This window comes from Lonchura striata, chromosome 5 (genome assembly GCF_046129695.1).
Source record: "Lonchura striata isolate bLonStr1 chromosome 5, bLonStr1.mat, whole genome shotgun sequence".
Lineage (NCBI taxonomy): Eukaryota > Metazoa > Chordata > Aves > Passeriformes > Estrildidae > Lonchura > Lonchura striata.
In genome coordinates, this window is record NC_134607.1 from 38,242,588 (window position 1) to 38,262,861 (window position 20,274).

Genomic DNA, 20,274 nt, shown 5'->3' on the forward strand with positions numbered 1-20,274 from the left:
ACACTGTGTGCAGCATGAGTACACACTGACACTGTCATAACAAGGCTTGTTTGATCTCTCACTGGACTGTTGTTCTTGGCACTCTTGGATTCCCACAAACTAGATAGGAGCCATTGGTGTGAGGGATTGTGAATTCAGGGCAGGTTCTCATAGTGCTGTTACCATACAAACACATTTCCTAACTTACCTCCTGCTATGGAATAAGTACTTGATTGCATTTTGCATCAAAAGTCAAAGGTAAGATATGTGACCATCTCTAAAGGCATGGCACCACCTTCCAAAGTGGAAGATTTCTAGTTTTACATTATCAGAGGGTGTTTGTTTCTGCCAGTGTACTGCTGCGAGGCTGAGCAGTGCACATACTCTCTGCTACTGGACCTGCTCTAATTTGCATAAATCATTAAATAACCTTTTGAGTGAAGAGAAAATCTACTTCTATCATCTAGGATTTATGGCATCCATCTAGATTATATAAATCTGGTGTTGCAGTCTTTGCTTAGCCCTAGCGTTTGAATCTTGCTGGAGGGTTTCTCATTTCAAATGGGTTTGAGAGCTGCTGGCAGTTAGTCTTAATTGTCTTGAATGTGTTTATTGGCAATGAAAATGCCATTGTATACAGAAAATATGTACCTGCAGTAACCAAGATAAAATATAATGGGTTGCTTGGAACTGTTCTCAGTGTGGTTAAAAATTGAAACCTACTGAAGAGAAAGAAGGAACACAAGTAGAGTGATAAAGTTCTAGGAGGTGTTCTTCCACACAGGATGTTATCAAGGGGAATGCTGGCAGTGTCAACAGTAATGGAGGAAGTGTAAACTGGGGACAGTTTTTGAGAAAGATCATGAGTTCTCGTTAAGATAGCAATACAGACCAATTTCCAGAGTGAAGAGGCAAGGTAACTTTTTCTCACTGCAGGAAATTCTAAAAGCAAATTCCCAAAGTGAAATACATGTTTTTAGAATTTTAGTGTTTGCTTTGGAGCAAACACCTTGATTTTTTTAGCCACTTCTGTTTTATGGTAATTAAAGGCAGAAATTGAGAACTGTTGCATTGACTGGCCATTTCTCATCAGTGGTGAATGTGAATGTGCACTTACTTAACTGAAGGGAAGCAAAGATTTTTGTGAATTAGTGCATCAGAGATATAGACAGAGATCATCTTCTGCAATGAGACAGGAGCAGTATTTATTTTCCAGGTAAATTAGGGCTTGAAATGCAGTCTTGCAGATATAAACTGGTGAAAAAGCCATAAATAATTTGGTCTTCCACTTACTGATAGAACAGACAGTTGTTACAAGAGTTGCTTTTCAGAGTTCATTTTAAGTAGTGCAAGGCAAATGAGAGCAGCAAATCACTCCTCAGGGAACATGTGATTGTCAGTTCACTGCCAAAAAAGTTATTTCATGCCTATTACTGATAATATTTGACTCTTCTCCACTTCTCCCTGACATTTCTCCAATGCGCTTCCAAGTTGACTTTGACTCCCCTTTAGATTCATGTCCTGTTGCTGAGTCTGAATTTCAAACTCTTCTGTCATCCTCTACTTCCCATGTAAATCAGTGAACTAAAGTATGTCTTCAGTTGGGATACTAATCTATCACCAAAATAATTAAGACTGTTCTTCAGCTACAGCTTGTTTTGTTCTTCCAAAAGACTAATGAAAATCTGCAAAGACCCTGTATTTTATTGTGCTTAATGAATAGTAAATTATATTTGGCTATTGAAGGAATCAGTGGTGAAAAATGTCCCTCTGATAATATGTTTCTCATAAAATGTTTTACTTTTTACGTTGGGATTTGACAGTGCAGAGCTAGACATTATCTGAGTTTGGGCCAGATCATGCCTTAGAAGGCAGCTTGTCACTCTAGTGAATTATTCTGAATTGTGCAAAATGAGGCAATAGTCCAGGGGTAAAAATGTTAAAACTCTAATGCTTTTTTGGCAACCAAATTTCCAAAAATCACTAGGAACTGAAACTTCAGAGAAGGCAGGGAAAGCAAGAAAGCCAGTAAGATGCAGAGCCTCTCAGTGCAAGACAGTTGTTTTGAGGAGTACATGGGGGTGCTGTTAGACAGCATGCTGAATTTCTGAGTGCGTCGCTGATATTTCATATGTACCAGGAAGGCTTGTGGGGGGAGATTGTGCAGAATAACTACTACACTTTAGCTTCATCCCTAATTTGCTGGTCACTGGCTTTCCCATGGGATCAACTCAGTCACTTCTGAACTAACACTTAGATTTTTAAGGAAGAATCACCTAAAAATTTAAATATTGAATAGGCAAGTGGAATATACAATAATTGGTATTGGCTGACATTCCTCTTGGCAGCATAAAAAGACAAGAAAACTGTACCCTGCTATATACCAGTGGAGAAACTTGCTCTGTCAGGGGCTGGAGGTTTTCATACTTTAAACTTATTGTAAAGGAGAAACTATGTCATTAACTATGGGGCTCTTCAATGTCCTCACTGGTACATAGGAAATAGAATTAATTCTCCTGCTCCTTTGGGTCCAGAAAAATAGAGGCAGCCTTCCCAAAGATAATCTTATTATTTCATATAATATGAAGTGGGAGTCCTGGAGTGGTTACCATTTCTGTTTGAGTGCTGTCTGGCTCTTGGAAAATTATTTGCCTTTAGCATCTTGATGACTTACACTGATGATGTAACCCACTCTTCTCCATCACGGTGATGCTATGTTGTGAATTTTTTCAACATGAACACATTACTGCTCCAGCAAATAAGCGTCCCAGGAATGCCAAGTGCAACTTTTCCCACATGATTTAGAGAAGTAAAAAGCCAATCAAGCCACCAAACCTTAAATTATTCATGCTTGGACATTTTCCAGAACAGTAGTTTCAAAAAGGCATTTCTGAACTGGGAGTTAGAATCTACATTATTTAAAGCTTTTTATCACAACATACAGAACTATTCACATTTTCTAAAGAGAGATAATAATTTTCTTCCAAAAAAAGGAGTGGATGAATTTGCTTAATGCCTGTTTACTTTGTCTGTCTTGTCCCTGCTTGGATCTTAGAAGGCCATTTCATGCTACTGCTGAATGTCTGACATTTGTAAATAAATAATCATAATATGTTTGGTGATCACAGTGCTCAGAAATGTGGAAGTGCCATTTTATGGTCCTGCATGCCTGGTAGAGATACTTCAGCTCATTCCCAGACTATCTTGTTTTTGAGCATGAGCTTCTCAGACATGGGTGGGTCCTCATTTCTCTGACATACTGAAAACAGTAGAGGATCTGCTTCTAAATATCTAATGGTTTCTGGTCTTGCAAGGCTAATGCAGAGCCTGAGAACTTAGTTAAACTGATAATGAATGACTCCAAGGCTCTTACTGCAGCATCCTTTAGCACTCAAGGTTAATCTAGCCATGCGCCATGTCAGCAGATCTTTGTCCCTCTCTCATGTTAAAATATGTAACTGAATACAACACTTTCAGGTAGATCAATGCTCACACCCAACGACTGTCTCAGGCAGCTGCTTTTGGCAATGTTAAGCACCAGGGAAATAGATAGGTGTACAGGAAACAGAAAGAGAAGGAGGCGACTCATTAGAAAATGTCACTTGGAGAATGAATGATATGACCACCTCCCAGAGGGAAAGATTGTAGTACAGGATCCGTAATCTCATCCATTGAGGAAAGATTTTCTTGGCCTTTGCACAGACTTCCTAATACATTTTAGTAATATTGGAAGGCCTGAGTCTTGTTTTCAGAATTCACTGAAGAATGCCTCTAATAGTCAGGTGATAGCTCCTGCTCCAATTTAAAATAAAAATCACAAGAAATTTACCCAAAACACTGTTTGAGAGGTCAGATAATCCATCCTCTTGTCTAAAGCAGGACTCAAAAATAGGAAATGTGCTCTTCATGACATCTTCAGTTTTCCTAATATATCCATTTTCTTCTTCTTTCTCTACTTCTCTTTTTCATGTAGGCACAACTTCAGTGAGCTGATGCTTTACTTGTACTCTTAGTCTTCCCTTTGTCACTCTGCAAACTTTGTCACACAGTCATGGTACTTCACTTAAAGTTGGAACATTTCTTGCAGATCTTTTCACAATCCCTTTCTCTTTTCTCCCATGTGCTGTTTCATATTACTGGTCCACACATGGTCTTGTGGCTGAGAATGAAAGGTTTATTGTTTGCCATACCTGAAATTCAGTGTGCACATTTTATTCTGTGCAGACAGACACCTGAAACCAGATTCATAATAGATTGCAGCAGAAGTGCCTTTCTAAAGTACATTTGATAGGTGTGAGAAGCAGGCATTCAATCAGTATAATTAATAGGCTTGCAGCATTAAAAATGCATGTCGTGAAATGCCTTAGTCTTCTGTAACATCATTTGAGTCCTAAAGTGAAGAGTCAGCTGCATGTGATATGGCTATTTGCTGCTGGAGACTGTTGTTATTCTGTACTCCTATTTAAGAACTGCACAGAACATGCCATCAGGGTTCTGGCTTAGTCATTCCAGTCTCTGAGCATGTACGTGAATCTTGCCTTTTCAGTCTGAAATTAGTTCTTCTTTTGGTCTAGCAATATGTAGATTTTTATAATGTGTTGTGCTTTAAAATATGAACAAAAGCAGACTGTAGTTCAAAAGCTCTGCCTTTCTAGCTGTTCTTCTTTGCTTCTTTGAAGGAATTCTCATTACATTAATTAGTTTTAAAAATTAAGTTGCCTGACCATGTATTTCACATTGTAAAAGTGTCTTCTGTACCTGCTCCAGTCCTCAAGGGAAATGGTGAATTTTTAACCCTAGATTTGAAGTTCAAAGGGAACTTGCTTTTTTATCTGCAAACAGTCTTCTTCTAGTGCTGAAATTCAGTGTTCATCTCTGATTAGGGAATTTAGAAACAATAAAAAAGATACCTGTAGAAAGAGTGTTTTATGTATATGTGGTATTTTTACACTGGTATAGTTCACATTCCTTAGGTATATAGAGAGACTCTTCTTTTACACCATTCCTAAAAATTGTCTAATTTAGTCTAAAATGTTTTAGGACCAAACACAGGACTTTTTGTATGAGTACATCAAATGATTTAAGAACATTCATCTTTTGCATTGCCAGTTTATTTACTAATCTCAGATTTTTTAAATTACAAGATGTAGCAAATTTTCACAGACAGCACAGATACTACTGAAAAATGTTAGGATTTTTCTATCATTAACCATTGCTTTTGAAAGTCATTTCTATCCTTAACCATTGCTTTTGAGTTATTAAAAATTATCCATCCGTCTCTGAAGATCTTAGTTAAAGCTATGTTTGTTTTCTTTGTTGTGTTTCCCTTGTATTACAAGGTTCTTGGAGTCATTTTACAAGTATCTGGCATCTCTAGGATTTGAAGCAAGGTTCTGAACTTGAATGGCAAGTGAACCTGTTAGCAATCATGTATTCCTTTGTTCTGTGAATTTGGTTACAAGTGCCCATACTATTATTTCAGTCTCAGTACAGACCTGTAAGAATTACACAACTGTGTTGTCTCAAAATTTTATCTATATGGAGCATCCACAGCCTCCTCACAGAGTCATTCTGTACCTAGAATGCATATTTGACATTTTCACATGAAAAAAAAAATGCTGTTACATCCTGGATTTACTGAGAAGAATTTTCCCAATACATTGCACCTTTACTCTTAGTCTTGCTTCTTAGACCCCAAAGAGCAACCTTGTGTGCTTGGAGGAGATAAAGGAGAAGGGAGTGCAGTAGAAGTGGGCAGACCCTACCAACTTTAAAACAGCATCCACAAATGAAGGATGAAGATTAAAAAATACAATTTGTGTTCAAACCTGTTTTACATTTATTTACTTTTAAATGCTTGACTTTCCAAACTGAAATTATTTTCAGTGTAGGACCTTTTTAAAAATGTGTATTGGAGTGTAGAAACTAATACTTACCTCAGTTTCAAAGGAGGGACAGGTGTGATCTGGAAACAATGTAGTTTTTGGCTTTGATACCAAACATAAGGGGTTTTTTGTCTGATATAGTAAAGATGGTTTCTAAATACATAAAATCATTGTAGATGATTAGGCTATAAGATAGAAATAATTATGGGTAGTTGTTTTGGATGTAGACCCTTTTAATCAGAATTTGTTGGTGTCTGTGAAGTATGTTGGTCTCACTGTATTTCTAAGGGACACATCTTCAGTTCCTAATTATCTCCACATCTGGCCTAAACAGTGACAAATAATTAATTTCATCAGAGAAGGCACAAGGTAGTATTAGAAGAAATAATACTATATAATAACACTCACAAAGTGTGAGTTACTTTTGTTCTCAGAAGGCAGGAGTCAGTGAATGACAGACAGCACTTCTGTTACCTGTACTGTTCCAGTTCTGCTGAAGAACATAGAATTTAACTTTAGATTACTCATTATTTTACCTTCACACTTTGATTCTTGAATGTGTGATGTGAATTCGTCTTCAGTTTGACTGCTAGTTAAAAAGTGATTAATTTGAAACTCTATTCTGTTTTCAGAGGAAGGAAACAAAGGCTATGGACCTGTTTTTGAGGAGCAACCTATTGATACTATCTATCCAGAAGAATCTTCAGATGGACAAGTTTCAATGAACTGCAGAGCTCGAGCAGTTCCTTTTCCAACTTACAGGTAACATCTATTTTGATTTTCAAATCTTGCATATTTTATGCAGCAGCTATTTCACATTGTTTTATTAAATGATTGACTGTCTTAAAAGGTTGGAGCGAGGTTTTCAATGTGGGGAAAAATGTGGAGGTACGCAATTTTTGGGTAAGACCCGAACTTGATTCAATTTGCCAAAATGTCTAATCAGCATTAAAACCAATATATTGTGTTTTCAGATTTTGAAATACTGATCCATATGTAAATTTAGAAAAGAAAAAAAATGACCTTTAAAAAATCTTGAGAGGCTATCTTTCCAACTTAGGCTGAGGTTGGCGGACATTTGAATCTTCAGGTTTTTTTTGATTCAGAATGGCTTTTTTTATTCTATTTTGCTTTGAAAGGAGAAGTACTAATTGTTGAACCTGGATGTTCTACAACCTGTGTTGGTTTTGCATCCTCTGTGTACCAGGGCAGTGATCAAGAATGTGTCAGCTATACTACTGAAGACATGAAGAACTTCATTCTGAGAAAACATTTCAGCTAGTTTTAATACAGAGTCCCACATTACTTCTTTCACAATAATTATATGATTGTAGAAAGCAATGTTTTGTTGTGCATTCATATAAGTTTGTCAGTCATTATCTGCTCATAGTGTGAAAGGAAATGTACTTAAGATTGTCGGTATTAAGACTGCGACTAAATTACAACCTGATCAGGCAGAAAACTGCTGTCATTGTACTAAAGACAGACACAATATCTTGCCAGCAAAAGAGATTAATTTCAGTAAATTACCCTATGACCTGGCCCCAGTACTCACGTATGTGTGTTCCCAGACTGGTTTCTAGAATGGAAAAACCAATCAAGTCTGCTAGCTATTATTTTAAATCTATTACAGTGTTGTGGTGAACTATGGTATTCCTCCATCTTACTTCATCATCATTGCCAGTTTTAAAAATTTGCAGGTTATCTACCTGTACAGAACCACCATTTGAATATGACATTTTGTTGCACTTACTTCTTCTTGCCATGCTTGGCAGGTGTGGAGAGATTACGTATGCTAAGATTTTATACCCTTTGCTGTACTTCCCCATCCCTTCCAGATGGTCCAGAGACTCCCCCAACACTGTCTGCAAGACTGTAAACTCACCATTTATAGATGATTACAGGTTTTGAATAAATTTTGGCATTCTTCTTTATCTATTTTGGGCTCAGCAAAATCTGAACTAGTAAAAACACTGTCAAAGAATTGCATTGCACCTCCAGAACTTCTCTGTCTATGGGAGATCTTACAATTAGCACGGATAGGTGATGAGATGATAATTGCAGTACAGAATAAGTCCACTTTTCTTATTTCCTGACATGTTAGTTTTAGTATACCTCAATATGTTATCTTCATCTCAGCCCTCTACCAGTTGAGTCAAAATTCTTCTATCTCAGAGGTAAATAAGTCCTTCCTGCCGTTTTCATTGCAGAATGAGTTGTCCTCAGAACATTTGTACCTAGATATTTCTGAACAGAGGATATATTTATTTTTTCTAACACTGACATATAGTATGTCTCACAGGACTGAAGTTATATCTCTAGAACTCCATTAGATCAAAATGGTATTTGCTGCATCTTTAAAATTCTTCTATTTCATTAGTTCTTTTTTTTTTTTTTTTTTTTTTTTTTTTTTTTTTTTTTTATCATTCTATGACAATAGCGAGTTCTACTTCCAGATGAGAACTCTGCATATTTTGGTACTTCAATAGTGATTGAAAAGGTGGTTGTGTGTATTATCATTGTCAAATACTAATGGCTAACCTTACCTTAGGAAAAAGAGAAAATATTTATGCAGGAATAATTTTATGATATTTAAACGTAATTAAGTTGCATCTCTGCTATTTGTGCAAAGGAACCAGGCAGTTCCTTTCTAAGGTAACAGGCTCCCTCTTGTGGACCCAGTGATAGACACAAACATTAATCATGAGTTCTGATACCCACTCTGTGTTTTTTAACATTTCTTAAAATAAGTAGAAGTTGGTCAGAACAGGGCTGCTGGCTTCTGTCTTAATCCCTCAAGTGAAAATTGTGGTAATTCAGTGAATTGGCTCTGGGGTTTAACCATAACTAAGGGAAGAGCGTCCAGCAATTTACTAAAGCAATAGTAAGTAGGTCTTTTATGAAGGATGCAACAATTTTTGCACTGACTTTACTGGCACGTTATGTTTTATGAAGTGTTTTCATTAACTGCAGCAGGTTTAAAAAAATTTCTCATTACCCCAAACTTTAAAAGTGCAGAGGGAGTATATTGTTATCCAGTCTGGCCTTAGATATTTATTTGAGATATGTTTAAAATACATGTGTTTGGTGACTGGCTAGCTCATTCACAGCCAGCTCAAACATCTCTTACTGCTTGGCCAGCAACTATATTTTAACAAACTATGTCATGTCTCTAAGAAGGAAGAACTGACACTGTTATGTTTAAAAGACTTCCGGAGTTCAAATCTGTGCCTCTTTTTGAAGGATAACTTAAAACTTGTATAGAAGTATATTAATGACTTCCTGCAGAGTTTGTCAGAATTTATGAGTTATTTTTCACATCATTTTTCTTATCAGGTTTGCTTTTTGGGACCAATCTTACATCTTGCTTTTCTTTTTTAATAGATGGAAACTCAACAACTGGGATATTGATTTAACAAAGGAGCGCTACAGTATGGTGGGAGGCAGACTTGTTATCAACAATCCAGAGAAATCAAGGGATGCTGGAAAATATGTCTGTGTAGTGTCGAATATCTTTGGAACTGTCAGAAGCAGTGAAGCCACTCTGAGTTTTGGATGTAAGCTGTTGGTTATGTCAGAATATAGAAAAATTTTGGTTAGCTGTGAATGCTCAATATTTTACACTGAGGTGTATTCTGCTAACATGTGCTGTATCTGTACTACTGTAAAAACAGTATCTTAAGTGCTGTAGTCTGCAGAGATCAACACAAAATAAGTTTGTAAGCATTTTATATTCTGAATGCTAATGCTGAATGCTAATTCAGCTGATGTAACAGCCTTCCTGGTGAGTTATTGTTAAATTATTAATTGAAGAGACTCATGGAGCCAGATCTGGAGATAATAATGTCCAGACTCTTTTAGAAACATGGTAGGACTTGAGGGGAAATAGTCACAGAAGAAAGACTCGAGTGAGGGCACATGGTAATGAGGTGCAGTGCAAGCAAGATGTGCAGGAGGAAGGCACAGCACTTGCTAGTAAAGTATGCCCCGACTCTAGGCTACAGTGAAAAAACCCTTCTGGGGGAAATTTCTCTCAGCTTCATGTCAATTTCTGTCAACAGCCGTGAGCTAGGCTTGTGAAGACATGTACATGTACGGACCTGCATATCACCAAATGAATTGAAAAAATTGGAGTACTAAATGAAAACTAATGTAAAACTTTATGGACTTAAGACAGTGTTTGGGATTTGGGGTTTTTTTTTGCTTAGGTTGCCAGATATATTTTATCATCAGAGGGCAAAGAAAGGAATCCTAGAAAAAAGGAATCCATTCTAATTTCACAAAGCTCTAGGTGCCCTGACACTAAGGGTTTGGTGCCCCTCTTGTCTTTAAACAGGTTCTGTAAGTAGAATTCACTCCTTCCTGTAGACGATCAGACATCAGTTTTCGGATAGTATTTGTGAGACTGTGGGACTACAAATATTAGGGAAAGTTAGGCGCTATATGAGCTGATGAATCATATCATCGTTACACAGTCTGTATTTACCCAGTGTATCTTCTAGAAAAAAAAAATTTGAAGGTCAGGTTCTTACTTCCTTTTAATGGAGAAAACATCGACATTCCATTTATGAAATATTTATTTATACATGAAGCAACCAGTCAGTTCTGATATTCAATAGGATAAAGAAAATAAACCAATAAACCTAATAGATTAAAAAAAAAAAAAAATGGAACCAAAACAGTATAAGGCATGTTTTCTGCCTACCAGGTCACTGGCTGCATGAGCTGAATGTTGATAGTATACTGAAAAATTATGCTGAACAGAACCCTAATATACAGTGTTTTAATATGTAAACTAAAATAGGATAAAGAAGTAAGGAATAGTGAAAATATAGCTGGAAACTGATAAATATCTGTTTAAAAAAGCCTGCTTTTATTCTTTATTATACTGTTGTATTTCTTTCTTTCTCCTTTTTAGTGATCACCCATAAAAAAAATTATTTCTACAATCACTGTTTCTAAAGAACTGAATAGAGTTGCTAAAATTAATATAGAAAATGCCTGATATAGTGTAAGCTTTTTCTTTAGTGTAAGCTTTTTCTCTTTTGCTTATGCATAAACTGATTGAAAAATGTCAACAACCATTTAGAAGAGTTCAGAAGTCTTGACCAGCTTTAATTTTGTTTTGCTGTTGAATTTACTCAAACTGTGGAACAAAACCCACATTCTCTCATATACTTCATCAATTAGTCCATCTGAGAATACTGTACATGCTTTTTAGATCCAGTGCCTTAACACTCATTAAAATATTTTAAACCAAACTACTTTTAGAAATAAAGTCTGCATTGCTTTTTTCTTTCCCCTGGCATTTACAATCATGATGATAAAAATAACAAAGCAAAAATTCATTTGATAGTGACAAATAAGCAAAACATGCATTAGGGGTCAACAAGTTTCTAGCTGCCATGTATTGATGTATTTCTATACTAATTCCTACAGGACAGAAAATAATGATTATAGTAAAAAGTTACTCTAGTTAAAATCACTATTCTCCTCCCCTTGCCTTTTTAAAAACTAGATCTGGATCCCTTTCCACCTGAGGAACGTTATGAGGTTAAAGTGCGAGAAGGTGTTGGAGCAGTGCTTCTTTGTGAACCCCCTTACCACTACCCAGGTAATTCAGCTAAAAGTGCTTCATTTTCAGTGTCTTAAGAGTAAAAGATGAAGTAATATTTATTTTTGCAAGTTTCCTTTATATTCACTTAAACAGTAACTTTTGTGCAGCTTGAGAATCACCATTTAGGTTAGGTTTCTGTTTTGAATGTTTGTTGTTGACCATATGTTGACTGTTCATTCTATGTAGTAAAGTCACCTCAAATGGGCTTCTGTTAAAATCATGGAACAGCAGAAGAGCCCCAGAAGGTCAGAGGTGAGGTTATTTATTCTCTGGAAGGGACTTTTTCTCATCATTAACTGCTGAAGAGCCCTGCAGAGATTATACCCATAATCTCAAGCATCTGGAGTTCCATCATGAGGAACGAAATTGGCTGTTAGCATCTCTTTTACCTTGTAAAATGGAATAATGATTTAGTTTTCTTGCTCAGTTCAAGCATTGTAAAGAACTGAAGAATGGATACATGTTACTAGTTAAAAGTCTAAGGTTTTGTCCAAATCACAAGACTGGTGAGAAGTTCCCAGCTTCTCTGTTGCATAAGGTCAAGACCCAGCTGCCTCTCTCATCCCATCTCATCCCATCCCACTCAGTTCCTGTTGGGATGGTTGTACCCAGGGCAAGGTGTGCACAGTGTACCCAGGTCCCCAGTCACCTGCACTGACAGCAGCAGTGCCCAGTGGCTGCTGAGACAGGTATAAATCTCTCTCACATAGCTGCCTCTCCAAAAAAAAATATCTGTAACCTAGAAATTAGATTCAAGTCATTTGTATGCAGACAGTATTCTGTGGTTTAAATAGCTGATAGTGTTGGGGTTTAATATTGACTAAAATATTTTCCTTCAGATGACCTCAGTTATCGCTGGCTTCTAAATGAGTTCCCAGTGTTCATTGCTTTGGACAAACGACGATTTGTGTCACAGACAAATGGCAATCTTTACATTGCAAATGTGGAAGCATCAGATAAGGGCAATTATTCATGTTTTGTGTCCAGCCCTTCAATAACAAAGAGTGTATTCAGTAAATTTATTCCACTTATTCCGCAATCTGATCGTAAGTATTTATTGGAAATATTATGCACAGCATTTTAATTATATTAATTATATATATTTGTATTATAATTTTGTTAATTCATAACTACTTTCATTTCTGTAAGGAGAATTATATGGCAAGTTATAATGGCTACTGCTCAATGTTACTTGGTGTTTCAGATGCAGAGGTACAAATCATTCCCATCCACCGTGAAATCTTTGTGAAAGAAATCTCCATTGATTAATTCACAAATTTCCTTTCAAATAATTGAGAAAAGAGTTCTTATCCCTAGAATCCCCATTTCTTTTATGTGATAAGCCCCTGATCCTAAAATCTTCAGTATCTTGGCATTGGTTCAAAGGAATATGATTGTAAAGTAGAAACTTCATGTAAATGTTGATGAACAGCTTCAGGATTTACTTTTTTTCCCTCAGAAAATCCCCTATGAAAGAGGAAAATCCTTTTCCCCTGATGAAATTTCCTATCCAGTGGTGGCCTGAGTGCTTTGTGTCTCACAGTCAATCTCCTAAAACACCTCTGTGGCTTTGTGTTATTGGATTATTTGCCACCATTTCTTCAGGAGAACTGCATGTTTTCCAAATAGGAACCAAAGTCCCTTTTGACACTTCAGATTTTCCATCACTAGATCATCATAAACTGATCATCAAATTTTCAGTGACCCTTTTCTCTCTACTATTTTCCATATTACTGATTTAATTAATATAATTTCAAATTAACGATCTTTGACCAAATATTCCAGTATTCACACTGCCATCTTCATCTAGAACTGCAAGAGGCTTTCTACAGGGATTGCTAGCAGAGAGATTTGATTACATTTACATCTCTGTAAGCTCATTAAACTGTAGATGTACTTGCTTCCTTCATACCCTTACTGAGGTAAAATTGAGCTTAAATTCAAAATAATTCAAAATATTCTATCCAGTAAAAAACTTGTGGAAAACAGACTCAGGTTTTTGTCTACTCACAAACAGAGTATGTAATCATGCTTCAAATTCTGTAAAAAGTCTTAGGATTTATCATCCAGAGAAAGATAACTAGTCGCTGAGTAAAACCATTATGCCTTACTAGTAAAAGTTCAGTGCTTCATCAGACTTTACAAATTGACAGGCTGTTTATTTAGTGTAAAGAATATTTTTTTCTGGAATTTTAAGAAAAGTTTTAATCAACTGTGAAAATTTTAATAGCTGTATAACTTTCTGACATGCATTTTCTTAGAATATTTTTTTTCATATTAGGAGCAAAAGTATATCCTGCTGATATCAAGGTGAAGTTCAAGGACACCTATGCTCTCCTGGGACAAAATGTGACACTGGAGTGTTTTGCGCTTGGAAAGTAAGTGTGTTTTAAAGTTATTGTACAGCACAAATTGCTTTCATATTTCATGGAATGAAAATACATATTTCATGATCAAATGCTCTTTTTGTAGTCTGCAATTTAACCGCCAGTTCTTGAACATGCTCATTTGTACTTTGCTGTACCTTTTCAAGTCCCGTTCCTGAACTCAGATGGAGTAAATACCTTGAACCCTTGCCAGCCTCTGCTGAGATAAGCATGTCTGGTGCAGTTCTTAAGATCTTCAATATTCAATATGAAGATGAAGGACTTTATGAGTGTGAAGCTGAAAACTATAAAGGAAAAGATAAACACCAAGCAAGAGTTTATGTACAAGGTAGGAAGAACAATTTTATTCTTGATGATCTGTGTTGCTTTTACTTAGGTTGGAAGTGTCTGTGTTTTCACAGTTGTCATGTTGTTTTGTACCATTATCCTCACACACTGCTGTTCAAGTTAATAGAACAGCATCAAAATCTTGCCTTAAATGCCAGACATGATATTTATGTATAAATTAAAAGACTACTCAATTTGTCTGGTTAGATAGCTGGTATATACACTTTAACAGTTCTGTGTTTATATATATATGCATAATGTAAATTAAATCAATTTATAGTACTCAAAGTGAAAGAATTTCTAAGAAAAAGAGACCATTAGGTTTGTTAGGATTTTTTGTTTCCTCCTATTGTTTGTATTTTCTGTCTTAGCTCTCTGTCTTATTAGCTATGCACAGTTCTTTTTTTCTCCACCCTCTGTTACTTCTATTGATGCATTTGCTTAAATTAGATAACCAAAAATTGTATCTTACTGCTCATAGTGAAATAATCCAAAGTAACTTGGTTTCTTGTCTGAGATTTATGCCACAAGACCATGACATGACAATGTCACATGTAACATCTGAACCACCCTCAGAAGATTTATGTTTCTTTCACTGTCTGTACAGAAGACTTTCTGAGTTAAGATCTTCAGTTAGGTGCTAGAACTTCATTATGTCAAACTCAGAATTAGTGTGGGAAGGTTATTACTGCTTATAATAACTAAAGCTAATAAATTGGTTTGTTTGCTTAGCAAAAGCAAATATGCTGGACTGTTTTCAATATTAATTTCTTACATATACTGTTTAGACCAAGAGCTAATTTCTTGGAGATAGTTTTAGTACATCCATAGTTTTGCACAATTTCATGTCATTTAACGATCATTTTCACTTCTGAGTAATTTCCACACAGAATAATCTACAGATCAATTTAAGTGGTGATATCTTGTCTTCTGTCTTTCAGGAACTATTATTTAAATTCCATGTTTTCTTCTCATAAAAAATAGTTGGAAGCTTTTATGAATCTCTGTTGTAAGACAAAAAACGTTTTTGTGCTGGTGCATTGCTGAGTTATCTTTACTTTGAGTGGCCTGTTTAAGTATAATGGAAAAAGCAGTGGAATTAATACAATATAATGCTAATTAAATATGTATGTGCTATATTTACAATGCATCATGTATTTTATTCTGCAGCTGCTCCTGAGTGGGTAGAACATATCAATGACACAGAAAGAGATATAGGCAGTGACCTGTACTGGCCTTGTGTAGCTACGGGCAAGCCTATTCCAACAATTAGGTGGCTGAAGAATGGTGCCTCGGTGAGTGTATTGCTGTAGGTAACACAGGCTTGAATGGTTACCTCATGAAAACAGTTTTTTGAAGCATGCATTATTAAAAGGTTAAAGGAAAGTTAATTATAACGATCCAAATATTTGCTGATGTCACTTGCATGAGGCATTAAAATCTATTTTTAAAAGTTTCATCTCAATCTTTTATTTCTTCAGGCTATTTAGTATTCAGCTTTGAATTATGAACTTAAATTTGACCATATGTTTAGGAGGTAGATGCTCCTTTTTCTCCAGGTCTGTTTGAGTAAATGCTCTTCACTCTGGATAAAAAATGTCAGCTTTTCTTTAAAATTAATCCATTTTGCCACATTAAACATGAATATATCTTTAAAAATATAAGACAAAATAGTCAGTGGAGCTATGGCAATAAAGATTATTCTTTAAAGAATCAGTCGTCTTTCTATGTCCTGTATTTTTTCCTTTTTTTTCTAGACACAGAGTGTTGCAAATGTTTAGGTGATGTTTAAAAGAGTTTAAAGAAGTACTGTTTGATAATTTAATTCTATTACATTGGATATTTGGTTTAAACAAAGTAGATTTTCTCTCCTAATATCCTGGAATCACAGAATGGTTTGTGTTGGAGGGTGCCTTAAAGATTGTTTAGTTCCAACCCCCTAGTCATGGGCAGGGGCACCTTTCACTAGCCCTGGTTGCTCAGAACTCCATCCAGTCTGCCCTTGAACAATTCCAGGCATGGGACATCCACAGCTTCTCTGGGAAAAGCCTGTTCAGGCATTTCAACAGTGTATTCAAAGTCTAGTGCTTAAACTACATGAAAAGCCATTTAAAAAAACAAGAGAATACAAGGGCACAATGAAGCTCTGCATCTGTTGAGCTGTAGTGACTCTTGGCAAACAAACAAAAAAGACAATGAGACAGCTTGGTTTCTTACTGTGTATCTTAAAAAAATGTATGGTGTTGGAGGGAGAACAGGGATATCACCATCTGCTATATGGAGGTGGCGTAAACCAGGAAAAATAATGCTGTTGTCTAGCTTTGGTAATTATTGCAAACAAATAATTTAACAAGTGAGTTACTTGCTGGTCCCCACTGAATTTGGCTTTCATGAACAAAATCCACATACTGGATTGCAGAACACAGTGTGCAATTCTCCAGTAGTACACCAGAAGATTATGCTGTGTGTTACTGTGATGATAAGATGATTTCCAAATGGCAGATAGCAGAAATATGTTAATTGCCTTGAAAATATAATTTGTTTCTAAATCAGATAACTTGTAATTAGGCCTTTAATTTAGAGCACAACAAAGATTCCGTGTAGAAAATCTGATTAAAACATTTTCACATAAAGTAGTCAGAAAATATGTTTCCTTTAATCTGTTCTCTTTTCAGCTAAGTACTATTCTCTTAATCTTCCACTGCTCCATGCACTCCAATGTACTTAGATACAAGAGTTGAAGCTTTCAGCTTGATTTTCACATGATAACAGAATACATTAACATAATCTTTCAAAAACTGATTGACATCTACATTTACAAAATACCCCGCCTTAGCTACCTTATTTTGATTTGCTGTTATTTTCCTTTTTACATTAAAAAAAAAAAGTAATAGAAAATAGTTTGTACTATCTCCCAGAGTAATCGTCTGAAAAACTCCTACCTCACTGGGACTTGCTTTGACTTTTTCTTGTTGTAAAATTATGTAACAACAGAAAGCACTGACCACTGAGCATGGCATAACAATGCATAAAATTAATTTAATTTTTTGTTTCTTATTTCTGAATCAGTAGTGTTTGCACTGACATGATAGTAGGGGACTGGACAGTAAATTCCTCTACTGACATTCAACCAGAACTTTCCAAGAAACTTAAATACTTAATGACAATGACTCTTTCTTTAGAAAAGGGTGAACCCTATGTTACTGAAAAAGATTAAAAAAAAAAAAAAAAAAAAAGAAAGAATGTGGATGGGTGTGGATTATTCAGTTTATGTAATTTATGTTAATTTGTTGTTATTTTATTGATTCTGTGTTTTAGTTCCGGAAAGGTGAACTAAGAATGCAAAGTCTGACCTTTGACGATGCCGGCATGTACCAGTGTATAGCAGAAAACATGCACGGAATTATTTATGCAAATGCTGAACTGAAGATTGTGGGTCAGTGGGATTATTTCTCTATTTACTATTTCAGGCTTGAGTAAGATAGCAGTTATATTTGCAAGTACTGTTTGGTAGCAGATTCCTGTGAGGATGAAGCTAAGAACTCTCACTCAGTCTAGGTGAGATGGGGTTTATTTGAGCTCTCTAGCTGGTTTTTTTACAACAACTTGAGGAATAAATTTACCAACTTGTGGGGCATGTTTTCTGTTTGTATTTATGATGCTTGTTTCCTGCTGATCCCCCTCAGAGGAACTGATAGTGCTGAAGTTATATGAAACACATAGAATTGCAGCCTAAACATTTAAGCTTGCAAAACTGGTTAAGAAGTATTTTAACTTTTGCTCACATATGATCACTCACTCCTCTTTGAGTGCTTTTTAAGAAACCATATTGTCACTTGCTTGGCCTTTGAAGCTCTTTATCTTTGCTCTTCCCTTTGGTTTTGCTTTCTGCAACCCCTTACATGGAAGTCACAATGTCTGTATGCAATATAGCTGTGCCATTTGATGTAGTTATGAATCCATTGTGTTTTCCCAAGGAGCATCCTGTTGAAAGTTTGACTCTCAGATCCAAAGTTCTCAGCCTTAAAACAATTTCTGATGTTTTTACTGATTTCATTAGAGCAGACACACTGGCTGTATGACATATTTTTCTAGATTTCCCTGTGGTAATTGCTCTTCTTTTCATTTCACACTTGCCTTCAGACTTTCCTAAGAACTAAATTATTCTTGGTTTTCCCAACCCAATGCACAACAATGCTTCATTCTACACTGTTCTTCCATTACTATGTACTCACTACCAGCTTGGTTAACACAAAATAAACACCTTTTATATGTGCATTTTCAAAAGTCAGTGTTGGTAATATGTGGATATTGGTCAGAGTTTTGCTCTGTACTTCTCTAATTAAATAATAGCCTTATTTCCTCAGGCTGTGCACACACTTGCTGGCATGATTAACTTTCTGGTATGCCAAGATGCAAAATAATTAAAAGCTTTCTTTCTTTTCTTTAGTTTAAAATAAAGAAAAAACTAGTAAGCAAAGATCTGACCTCAGAGACATAAATGTGGTGCTTAGGACTGTCACGTCTCAATACTCTTGTACATCTGAGAATACACCTACAGCCAGCTGGCCAAACAGAAAACTATAGAGAATAAGAAGGACACAGTTTTAATTTGTAGAGAGGGTTAAAACCACTGAAAAGTAGACCTAACTATTCTCTGGAATTATGATTGATTGAGCAACTTGTTAAAGAAATTTATCTCCAGGAATCTGAATTTTATTAGGACTGATCAAAAGGCCTTTTGAAAGGGAGGAACTTTCAGTGGACTTTGATCTTGTTAGATTAAACTCAGATGAAAGTTCAGAAATCAATAGAGAGAAACGACTAGTGTAGCACAGCACAGAACTGCATAATGATTTTTCCTGTTTTTTGTAGATCACTACAAACTTCAAGTGCATCTCTGTATCATTAATATTTTTCTCACTCATCTGAATAATGAACATTTGTAAACAATTCAATAGTTCTGTAATTTAATTTATGTTGGAAACAAATTCTATTTTGCAGTAAAATCACTAACAGCAGAATTTGTGTTAATTTTTGCTTTCAGCTTCACCTCCTACTTTTGAACTGAACCCTATGAAGAAGAAAATCTTAGCAGCTAAAGGAGGGCGTGTAATCATTGAATGCAAGCCTAAAGCTGCTCCTAAGCCAAAATTCTCCTGGAGCAAAGGAACAGAATTGCTTGTAAATGGGAGCCGGTTAGTATTGACTGTCAGTAAACACTTTGAACCTTAAAAATGTAACCTTTTGTATCTGTCTGCCTATTGCATGGGATGATTCTCCATTTTGCAGATTTCAGGGATGGGAGAATGTGTAACTTCATGAAAAGAGTATGCCAAAATGTTGCTGCCAGTATGGATTCAAAGAGTTATCAGGGTATCCAACTTTACCCAGTCTGGTTTAAGAATTGAATTGCACCATATAACTCTAAGAAAAATACTTGAACAAGTGAAAAGAAGTACATTCTCTTGCTCCAGCAATCTGAGACATCTAACCATACCACAGTCTTTTAAAATATTTTTTGCTGTAGGCATGTTTATAAATCCAGTAGTTAGATGTGAGCTTTCAAATGTTTGTGGTTTGTTCTTTTATTTACTGCAGTTCTACAGGAAGCAGTGCTTTCTAATATAGAACTTAATTTCTCTTAGTTATTTTTTGCACTTTCCATAGCATACGTATCTGGGATGATGGGAGCCTGGAAATTATCAATGTCACAAAGCTGGATGAAGGTCGCTATACCTGTTTTGCAGAAAATAACCGAGGAAAAGCCAATAGCACTGGTGTTCTAGAAATGACAGGTAAACCTCAGAATTGCATTTATTTGTTTTGGGCACAATCCCTTAGTTCCAAATGACTAATTTTTGTTCAGCTTTGCACTACTTTTTCAAGCTGCTCCACATCTTTCTAATTTAGTTGCTCATTAACACTGAATTGATGCTTTTAAAGCACATTGCTCAGTTGAAATTTGGTATGTTTGCATCAGTTCTTACACTGCATCTCTGTTTTCAGGGTTGATTATTCCATAAGAGATACATTAAATTGACATATTTTAATGCATTCCCTTTATTTGGTAGCCTAG

At 35.8% G+C, this 20,274-nt stretch overlaps 1 protein-coding gene across 1 annotated transcript in view; it reads left to right on the forward strand.

Moving 5' to 3' along the window:
• Positions 1-20,274, forward strand: part of CNTN1 (contactin 1) — a 206,440-nt gene that overhangs the window by 134,466 nt on the left and 51,700 nt on the right. Inside the window, exons 5-14 of the mRNA XM_021545291.3 lie at positions 6,497-6,626; positions 9,249-9,421; positions 11,383-11,478; positions 12,321-12,527; positions 13,763-13,859; positions 14,015-14,196; positions 15,366-15,490; positions 17,514-17,631; positions 19,243-19,393; positions 19,866-19,993. Coding sequence (XP_021400966.1) covers positions 6,497-6,626; positions 9,249-9,421; positions 11,383-11,478; positions 12,321-12,527; positions 13,763-13,859; positions 14,015-14,196; positions 15,366-15,490; positions 17,514-17,631; positions 19,243-19,393; positions 19,866-19,993 — 1,407 coding nt within the window. The remainder of the gene's footprint in view (positions 1-6,496; positions 6,627-9,248; positions 9,422-11,382; positions 11,479-12,320; positions 12,528-13,762; positions 13,860-14,014; positions 14,197-15,365; positions 15,491-17,513; positions 17,632-19,242; positions 19,394-19,865; positions 19,994-20,274) is intronic.